Raw genomic sequence first — 10,000 nt, 5'->3', positions numbered from 1 at the left:
TGGCAAAATTTCAATATGAAGCCCATATGTAGCTGTGAAGGTCTCGTTTAGGGTTGCACATGAAATATAAAAATATATATTTAATGTTTTCAATCTGGTCTCTTTAAGGGTTGAACAAAGCTGGGGCCAAGTCTAGATTGGCCTGAGTCCTTTAAGGGTTTAATTCAAAATTACTGATGGGAATCCCCATCCCTTCATATGCTTCACATCCCCCCCCCCCCCCATCCCTCCCCACTGGAACAAAGGACAACACAAACTGAAGAGGACTGGTATATTTTTCGATGGTGACTCAGGAATATTCTGAAAAAAATTACCAAGTACTCTAGACTTTTGCAATGATCCATTTTGGATGATCTACAACTGGGCTTCAGGAGACTCTCTTCATTTCATTCCCTGGGGTTAACATCTAACATCTCTTCCATTACAATCGCTTATGTCCAGGATTTCACCCAATTAGATGTTGACATTTCACCATTACACTAATTTTGACATCTAACACAAAGTGTCCCTTTAAGTCTAAGCAGAGTTAGTAGTAGTTAGTAGTACTGAAATTCTCTGTTAAGCTATCCTCTCAAATGAGCCCCCCATTTTCAGAGGAAGAAAGCTATTAATGGGGACACGGTTTTTGAGTGAACCTAGCTGTTGTTAAATTAATTAACTTAATAAGGATGGTGCCTACTAATTCAAAGGTATATTTGCGCCGGTTTATAATTATGCATCAAATGTAGATCTTAACAAGTGTTATTGAAATCCAGAAAAGAAAATTGGGGGTAGCCACACATTTTTCAAAGATAACTGATGAATATTTGTAAAAAGCTTTAAAATACAAAGCAATGTATGCCGTTCTTTCTGAAATTGAAACTTAATTATGTCTCAAAAATGCATGGTTACCCCAAATTTTCTTTTTGGATACCAAGAGTAATTACTAAGATCTTCTTTTTCCGGATAGTTTTCAACCACGCAAAAATATCCCTGTATTGGTAAGCATAACTTACAGGAAACCCGAGTATCTCGAGATACGCAGAACGTATGCGCAATAACAATAGTAGGCACCATCCTTAAGCCCCCTCTATTTTAAGCAACAAAGATAATAAAGATATGTTTAAAATAGCATTTTAGCAGGTGCTTGACATTTTAAAGTGAATCTCAGTAAAAACGAAGGATTTCTAACTTCTATTCCTTGTATTCCTATTCCAGAATACGGTCAATCAAATGCACCCTTTATCATGACAGTAAAGATAAAGGTAAAGGTACACGTTATTTAACGTCGGAAGTTCCTTTACTCTCTAGAGAGTACTCTCCCAGGAAGCTGACGGTGCACTCATTTTACCATCAGTGCTCCGTTTTAAGGGTATTTAAAGCTACTTAGGCTACACTGAAAGGAAAGAAGTCGAAACAAGGATGTCAGATCCGGGGATCGAACTCGGGACCTTATGCACCAAGGCCGCGCAATAATCCGACTATGCAACCCTGTGCAACAGTAGACTGATCAGGTATGATTTATTCGCATGCTGGAGGATTGGCATTTGGTTCCCACGAGTGAATAAAAATAATGCAAATAACTTGTACAATGCATATACCGTCATTTTCATCTAAGCCTGGACACGTGACGGGAAACCATGCTGTAAGTGGCTGCAAATGTGACACGTTTTGGCTGCAAACATGACAAGTTTTGTCTTCAATCATTCGACGTTTGAGAGATGTTCATGCAAGTTTTCCTAGAATGACGGCAAGGCTGGACATCAAAGACTTTTTCTCGGTAATTGACCATAATCTGATAAACTGTGCTTCAAATACTTTTGAACTATCGCATGCAAAAGGTTTCAACTGTTTACTTAACCGCTGCCAAACTCAAACTTCAAAGAACGTGATTTCCCGTCATGTGTCCACGCTTAGATGAAAACGATGGTAATATCATTCAAATCTCCATATTAGACAGTCAATGCCCTTGTCCAAAAGAGGAAGTAGGGAACCATAACTCTAGTCTGTTCCTTTCTTTCTTTTCGCTACAGGTAAGCCTCCTGGGGGCCTTAATAAAATAAATGATTTACGGTACTCTGGTCTAAGTATTTGCTACCAAATTGGTAAAGGTTGGTGCTATTTTTAGGTTAGGGTATATGCAGCTGTTTATCTTTACTTCAGGAGCAGCGTTTTGACAACACTTTGTGACGTCAGAAGCTCATGACCTTGAAGCATGTAACTTGTATCTCTTTTCCTTGGAACAAAGCAGGGGATTTTAGTACACCAATTTTATGACCAGATATGGACAAAAGTAAGATCAAAGCTGCACATGCGGGAAAATGCAAGAGCTACATTACATCCAAATAAGGAAAATTTTAAACTAAAAAATCCCCAGCTCTAAACCAGAGTTTAACGCTTCAAGGTCATGTGCCTCTGGTGATGTTAATTGTCTATATTGCGAGACACCAGTGATGAGGGCTAGGGAACACTTTGTGACGCTTATTGAAATCAGCATGCTTCTATTCCTACTTAGAACTTCTAAGTAGGGTCAATCCTGGACTTACCTCATTACAATGGATAAAATCCTTTATAAACTTACGAAGTGTCATTTATGGAAGTTTTTATTCCCTAAAGGGTGATAATTAAATCGAGGGGGGCATTTAACACAAAGATATTCTTTGAAATTGACCTGAGGATATCAAACAGACACGAGGCTTTTATTAGAGTTGACTTTAAAATTTACAAAAAAATTTCGACGAACTACAAGGCTGTGCGTCTGACATCGATCCACCCCCCGTCCCACCTCCAAAATTATATTATGCCCAGCTGGAGACTTAAAGAGCAGTATTAACTTTTTGGAATATTACATTCGCAAGTTTAGGAAATTTCTTACATACTGGAGCCATGAAAAGAGCCCAAGGGATGGGTAAATTTTCGGAATATTACCTTAGCAAGTGGAGTAAATTACTAAAATATAGGAGTGCAGTGAAGAAGCCCAACGAGAGGGGGAAATTAATAATAGACAGCGAAAGTATGACAAAATCGCCGCCAAAAGAGAAACGAAAGTTTAGTTTAGTTAAACTGCTCAGTTAAATTGGATCCTAGTTAAATATTTTTCCTGTGAATGTCAATATTGTTTCCGCTTACCATAGAGCCCGACATTTTGCTATTATGCTATCCCTTCCTGAATGAAAAGTGCTGTGCAACCGCGCCACTATAGGAAACTAGAAAATAGGTCCGCAATACATACATACATACATACATATATACATACTTAATTGCCGCTCCCCATAGGGGCTTTTCAGGGCCAATGAAACACAATCAACGAAACGACAGAACACAACAACAACTGTTAAGAGTCCCAACTGGCCGGAGGCAAACCAGTTGGCTATTTACAAATGCAGCTGGGAAGTTGAACCAGGGACTACCAGGAACAAATTCAACGAGTGGCCAGAGCGGGTCTTGAACCCGGGATCTCCGGATCTCAAGGCAAGCGCACTAACCACTGAGCCACACTGCCTCACCACGATACAAGGCTTGCACGGTGGATTCGATACACCTTATTCCAAAATGGCCGCTATTTAGATATTCTTTTGTTTTTATTCAAATTAGACCTTGATACCTCGTTCAAGGCAAAATATACTTTTGAATTTTCGGATCAAGAACGAGGCATCAAGGGCTAATTTGAATAAAAACAAAAGAATATTTAAATGACGTCCATTTTGGAATGAGGTCAATTATCCTTGACAGAATGAAACAAAATAACTTTAATCAAACAAGTGATCGTCGAACAAAGTGGGTTTGATTCACGTTCTCAACGTTCATTATATGAGTTAAATATATCGCTTCTCTTCTCTTCTCCGATAGCGAGTTTTCTGGTGTTCAGGTTTCAGTTAGCAGTTGATTTGAAGACGAGTTTGGCCATCCGTGACGAAAGATACCGGGTCGCATCTTGAGAACCCTTCAGAATTTATAAACTCTGTGGATCGTTAAAGAGCCTACGCACTCTTTGAGTAAGGCATGGAGTTCCAGGTATTGTGGTCTGTCCCCTTTCTCTCCAGCAAAAAGTGGCCGGCCTGGAAGTGATGTTTCAAAAACGCTTATGATTTATACGGCCACCTTAGTATAAACAGCCATAATTCAAGGGGCCTTTGCTGAGTGCTGCAACAAGTAGATGTAGATGTTACAGTAAAAGCATTCACGAAATTAAATATAAAAAATGGTTCATTGATTAAGTGTTTCCATGAAATTTACTACATGTCTGTCAACTTTGAAAAAAATTAAATGAAAATTTTACTGAGGTGGCTTCACTGTCTTTAACCCTTTTGGTCCATTGTGTGCAAACTGTGCCGCACTTTTCATGATTTGAGAATCTCAAATTTTCAGCTTTGCTTGACCTTTCAATTGCATAGGGAGAACATTGCAAAGTACCTCTTACGGATACGTGAAAATAGTGTTAAAACATGACCTTTTTCCCTGCCACCAGATCTAAAAAGGTCAGAATTTGTTATTTTTTCATTATGGTACGCTAGGTAACATTTTTTCTCTTAGACCCCACCATCTCAATTTTCATATATTTTTTTGACATTTTAACCTACATATTTAGCATTTCCATGCACTTAAATAGCCACGAAAGGTCAAAAACAAGAATATAGACACCTCGCCGTTTCAACAAAGTTTGCTCATGCAAAAACGCCAGCGTCCACAGATATTTCTCCTATTCACTATTTACTAATTAAAAATGCCTGTTTACTGGCACCGCCTGTGAATTCATTCCTCATCTTATTTGAAAAACACCACCCGTCCTCTTAGTGTAGACCCACCTGCAGAAAGCTCTTGTCATAAACGTTTGCACCAGCCTCAACTTTCCCACCTACCAAGCAAATGACATAATTATTTCATACGAACGGCATTGTGTGAACTTTTAGATCGCAGTCACAACTTGGTAACGTTTACGTCTTTCCAAACGCAGCTAGGACCATGATGTGCAAATCAGCTTTCGTTGTCCTGATCCTTTCAGCTTTGATCTTTGAGGGTCTATCTCGGCCTTCAAACGAGGTGAGACCAGTAATGGCTTTACTGCAACATTGTGTTTTAAATGTGGCTTTTATCTGCGTAGAGGAAACAGTAACTATATAACCCCCTGGAGTTTAGGAAGGTTTCTTCGTTTTAACCAGAGCGCTGTTTGTAAAACAAACCGTTCCATTATGCTCATATATTTAAAAAAATCACAGTTATATGCCTTGGAACGTAAAAATGTCGTTTTTTTTTTTGCATGCTAAACGAATCATTTTTATCCAAACCCTGCCCAAGAAATATACTATGAAATTGCGTTATCAGTTATGACCTTTTCAAAAAAAGCCTTTACTAGGGAAAACTCACAAGAAGCTAAATCTCTTAAGCGCGAGCAAAACTTTTTCAATTGATTTTCCCTGGAATAAAACTTAATTTTTTTAAAGGATCTTTATTTTACAGGCAGAACAATAGATCGTGAGGGCTCAAAGTACAACCTATTATACAATGGCATTTGTTTTGAGCAAAGCACGAGCAAAAATTGATAAATAAATATCTTTAATTAACTCTAAGTAAGTATATTTTCAGAAAAAGGTAGAAAACGGCATGACCGAAATATCCTTTCACAGCTTTCGAGTGCAGTCGGTTCCATAACAAACAACAAAAGAACATTTTTACGGTTAGTTACTCGCAATTAATTTTTTAACACTCGTGTATTAAGACCAGTAGATTTTGCTTTTTTTGTGTGGGGTTATAAAAAAAATGGCAAATGTTTCCAAGATATTGCGGGAAATTGTAGCACTCTGATCTTTCTTAACCCAACAGTCATTAGATCAGCACACTTACGCTTGCAATTTAGTAGAAAATACGCGAAAACTTTGAGGGAAAATAGTAATGTAAGAAAAGTGGTGTAGATTCAACTTATTTCTCAGCTTGACAAATGCTGCCTGTGTTCGTCCTTTAATGGTAGAAGTCACGACAGCGAAGTTAACAAAAATGAAACGCTTCCATTAAATGTCTTGCTTTGTCATTAGGGTCAAGCCAACAAGCGACAAGAGGAAGAAGAAGAAGAAGAAAAGAAACCGGCTGAAGGTGCCGAAGCAGGTAATAATGATAAGAATGATGAAAACTTTTTGTAAAAAGCGTTTAAATTGCGACATATTTCAAGATACACATGTTATCTTTTGGAGCATTTTCTGTGTAAATATACTCAAAAGCGCTTTAATTTCAAACACTGAGTGTAACATAGACCAAAACCTGACAATTTTTATCAGTTAAAAACACTTTTAACACTTGACTAGAGTCAAGCTCAACAGGGTCTTTTTTTCTCACTCTTATTTACAAGGACATAACTTCCACCAGGTTAGATGTATACTACGGAATTCTATTCGAAGCAAGGGGATGCTAATATTTTAGCGCCAACGGACGCAAAATAATTGAGATTTAATACAGCGTGTATCACATTTACGTTGATAAAAGAAAATATCATTAAACATGATGTTTAAAGGTGTTTAGCGAGTTATTTTAGTGCAGGAATGATCTCAATGATTTTACGATAGTCATCCGGTTTTGACAAGATTGTAAAGACTATTGACTTCCGGCTTCCTCGACGTCTTGAAAGTTTATGAACGTTTTTGAAAGTTTATAAACGTTTATGAGCAGAGAAGATGAGAGTGTCGAACTGTTTGCAGATGTCACAAAACTTACAAAGGCACCACATCCTTTTCAATTCTTCAAACATCACCGGAGTCGATCTTTCCTTTGTCCTTGGCCCATAAGTTTGCGGGTATTATCTGAATTTAAAATACAGGGGATTCCAGCAAATAATGCCAACCAGATCAGGCCTGATGATAACAACGTCTCTGACTGGTCTGAAACTCTACTTAGTGACTGATCGCTCCGCCGAGTATTTTTTTCCTTAAAAATTCTAGCATTAGCTCTTCCCGAAAGAAATAATACCCCCAAACTGATGGGACGCATTCTATCACAGATTGAGATTTCTCGGTCATGGATTTCTGCCATCGTAGGGAGATTGAAAAGCTAGCATTTTGAGGGTAATCTGGTTATTCCTTCGTCTAAGCGAAAAAGGTAGGTCTAACGGTTAAAAATCTCCCTACAATGGTCAATTCACTTTTATCAACTCACCGAATTAGCCCCACATTCGTTTGTAAACTATTCCTATCTGATTAGCTATGGACCTGGGATAAGCTAAGATATCAATGCGCTTCATCTCCCAGGGCCAGCGGTCAGCGAAGCAAGCCACTCAATAGGCCATTCCCGAGTTCATATCTGCCTCCTCTTCAAATCGAGTCTAAGTTTTTCTGATGGTAATTAGTTCTACTTTACATATGAATGAAAACTAATTTTCATAACAAAAACTTCGCATTTGAATACACTTTGAAGAGGATGAAGACATGAACTCGGAAATGGCCTATTCAAATCCATCGGACAATGGCGCGCTGCTTGACGAGGATGATAATAAGCAGACAGCGACTAGCTCTGAACGTGTTTAGCATTTTTACTTCAGGAAATTATACCTAAAGTAAGTAAGGCGGAGTCAGCTTGATGCAAGGTAGCCTCCGTAGCAAGTGTTTCCGGGGGGAAAAACTTTCGATGCTTTGGCCACGCGAAAAATGAGGCCCCCTAGATCATATTGCTATTAGACATCTTCCCAGCAAAAGGTTCACAATTCGTGGATACAACGCGGTAGAGTTAACTGCTCAGATACATCATTCTTACGTTATAGGAGCTGAAGAGAGTGGAAGTGGAGAAGAACCCACAACTGCACCACCTGCTGGAGAAGCTGCTACTACTGCTGCTCCTACCACCCCTGCTCCCGCGGGGGGAGCCCCTGCAGCCCCTGGAGGAGCACCAGCAGCCCCTGGAGGAGCACCAGCAGCCCCTGGGGCACCAGCAGCAGTGTCCCCACCTAATCCAATCATTGAAGCTGTTGTAAGTTACTTGATATTAATAATTAACATATTGTGAAACGGGCCAGTAAAATAACTTGATATTCTTAGGGCCGGGAGGTATCAGAGCATTGCGATGTTGCTCTATTAATAAGGGCTGTCCGCACGTGGTGCGCTCGCGACGTTTTTGAGACGCGGACGGCATCCGGAAGTAAGCTATTTTCCCTTTAAAGTTGTCTTTACATTGCTAAGTATCTTTTCTCCATTAGAGATGATTAGTTTAAAGACCTGGAAGACACCACTGTCCTGGCATGAGAATTATTTAATACTATTGGTTGCCGTCCGCTTGTCTCAAAAACGACGTGTGTTAATTAAGCTCCCCACTGTCTCTTTGCGAAGACCCCTGAACGACTTACTTGGGCCTTTCCCACCCTCCACCACAGGTGGAACTTACTTATATCCTCTCTGTCTAGCTACCGGACGAAAAAATGGAATTACACCAAATTTGCACTGTGACATTTACCATGTTTGCTACAGGTTTGCTCTCGAGTAAACATATGTTTGCATCATATTTGCGCTGTGCAAATTTGGTGTAAATCCGTTTTTTCGTCCAGATCTTCGCATTACCACAGCTGTCCACTGTTCTTTCCCTTAACGCCGTGTTGTGGTAAGAAAAATTGGTTTAGTACTCTGCCTTTTTGGGGCGGGCGATTTTGTCTTCCCGTCTGAGGACATCTGGATTACGAATTCAAGGGTTAGAGGTTTAAGGAATCGAGAATGCTTGGATTTAGAATCTCGCTGAAAGCCCATCGAAATGCAACCACCTTTGGAGTCGAGAATCCACCAAGGTGAAAGACAGGGTCCTATACAGACAATACAAGGAAACCGAAGTCAACACGGGTCGGAAGGGAGTTGATTTACCTTACACTCACTTTCAATTCCGGTTTCGGACAGATCTACACACCCACCTCAAACACTGGTTGTTGATTTTATTTGTCGTTTTACACAGAATCAAGCATGCTCCACCTTCCATCAATGCACTGCCATGAAGGATCCTTCCATGTGCCTTCAGGAGATGCTGACTGCCTTATCAGCCGTGGTTGGAGGCACTGGAGGAACCGGGGGTGGGACAACTCCCTGTCAGCCAGTGTCTCCCTGCCAGGCGGGAGCCAGTGCCCCCATGCCTCAGCCAATACCGTATCCTCAACCGGTACCATACCCGACGCCTTATCCAGGCGACATGACAATGCAGCCGTCGTCTTGTGGAGGAACCTACCCGTGCAAAGACAAGGGACACAAGAACAAGGCGAAAAAGCACCACGACAACAAGGAGAAGAAACACCTTAAGCAACATTCCAGGAAGGGATAGACTCTACAAATAAGCTAAACCTTGCCACATTGTTTTTCTGTAATATTCATCATGGTAAAAAGTGTAAAAAGTAAAGTCACCCTTGTAGGCTTCAACATCAACAGGCCCGTTATACAGTGTGTTTAAAAATCGCACGGTCATGGATTCGAGTTAAGTTCCTTTCCACCTTTGATTTTTGTCAGGCTTCTTTACTGACAACTTGTAAAGTTCTTCGTTGGACAGCAGTTTGCAAGGCATTTGTAAATTCCATTCAAATCTGCGAAAATGTGCATAATAAAAGGAATATAGAGGTATTGGATCAATTTGCAGCCGCAGCTAAATCACAGAATGTAAACCATGTGATCGACGTGAATACTGTCTCCCTATTAGGTGTCAACTCGTTATTCATTAATGCCGTTTACGAAAGAACACATGAAACTGAAGTTCTTTTGTTTTGCCTAAGGTATACGGAATTAAGTTAATACGGATAGCTGAAGAAGTTGGAAAAAACCGGTCGAATTAAACCGTAAAATTTCACTAAAATGATTGAATGATTAAATTTTTAAAATTACGGCAAGTATATTTTGACAGAGCAATCTGGTATATAAGTAAGAGTATTGATAAACACTTATATAATTAAGGAATAAACAGATGGTAAGGATCAGCATCTCATGCGTTATTTATTGTTAACTAATTTAACACGAAAATCGTAATACAAGGTTTGGTTTGTTCGTTTTAAACCAGGGAGGTCATAATCAATGAAGACTGC

The 10,000-nt window shown here is 39.7% G+C and overlaps 2 protein-coding genes and 1 long non-coding RNA gene across 4 annotated transcripts in view; 1 reads left to right on the top strand and 2 right to left on the bottom strand.

Annotated features, from left to right (window-relative positions):
* LOC137978525 (glia maturation factor beta-like) overlaps nucleotides 1–3,174 on the bottom strand; it is an 11,983-nt gene extending 8,809 nt beyond the window's left edge. The window contains exon 1 of one of the 2 annotated variants that reach the window (XM_068825493.1): nucleotides 3,109–3,174. In XM_068825493.1, coding sequence (XP_068681594.1) covers nucleotides 3,109–3,123 — 15 coding nt within the window. In that variant the 5' untranslated portion in view covers nucleotides 3,124–3,174. The remainder of the gene's footprint in view (nucleotides 1–3,108) is intronic. The other variant, XM_068825495.1, reaches the window with a different exon arrangement.
* A 663-nt stretch (nucleotides 3,175–3,837) lies between these two features.
* On the bottom strand, nucleotides 3,838–7,184 carry LOC137978527 (uncharacterized). The gene is made up of 3 exons (XR_011118186.1): nucleotides 7,120–7,184; nucleotides 4,785–4,834; nucleotides 3,838–4,037 (listed from the first exon to the last, which is right to left on the bottom strand). It is a non-coding gene; the product is annotated as an uncharacterized lncRNA (long non-coding RNA).
* Nucleotides 4,838–9,898, top strand: LOC137978524 (uncharacterized). The gene is made up of 4 exons (XM_068825492.1): nucleotides 4,838–5,019; nucleotides 6,009–6,078; nucleotides 7,721–7,926; nucleotides 8,893–9,898. Exons 1-4 carry the CDS (start codon nucleotides 4,942–4,944, stop codon nucleotides 9,250–9,252), a joined length of 714 nt encoding a protein of 237 aa, XP_068681593.1. The 5' UTR covers nucleotides 4,838–4,941; the 3' UTR covers nucleotides 9,253–9,898.
* The last annotated feature ends 102 nt before the right edge of the window (nucleotides 9,899–10,000 follow it).

Source organism: Montipora foliosa, chromosome 12, assembly GCF_036669935.1.
Source record: "Montipora foliosa isolate CH-2021 chromosome 12, ASM3666993v2, whole genome shotgun sequence".
Taxonomy (NCBI): domain Eukaryota; kingdom Metazoa; phylum Cnidaria; class Anthozoa; order Scleractinia; family Acroporidae; genus Montipora; species Montipora foliosa.
The sequence above is the reverse complement of the archived record's forward strand: the minus strand, read 5'-3'. Positions and strand labels throughout refer to the sequence as shown.

Bases quoted from the DNA above. Each gene is read 5' to 3' on its own strand.
- LOC137978524 (XM_068825492.1), top strand. From the start codon at position 4,942: ATGATGTGCAAATCAGCTTTCGTTGTCCTGATCCTTTCAGCTTTGATC. The intron at 6,079-7,720 runs GTAATAATGATA...CTTACGTTATAG, and splicing joins GGCTGAAGGTGCCGAAGCAG to GAGCTGAAGAGAGTGGAAGT. The intron at 7,927-8,892 runs GTAAGTTACTTG...CGTTTTACACAG, and splicing joins ATCCAATCATTGAAGCTGTT to AATCAAGCATGCTCCACCTT.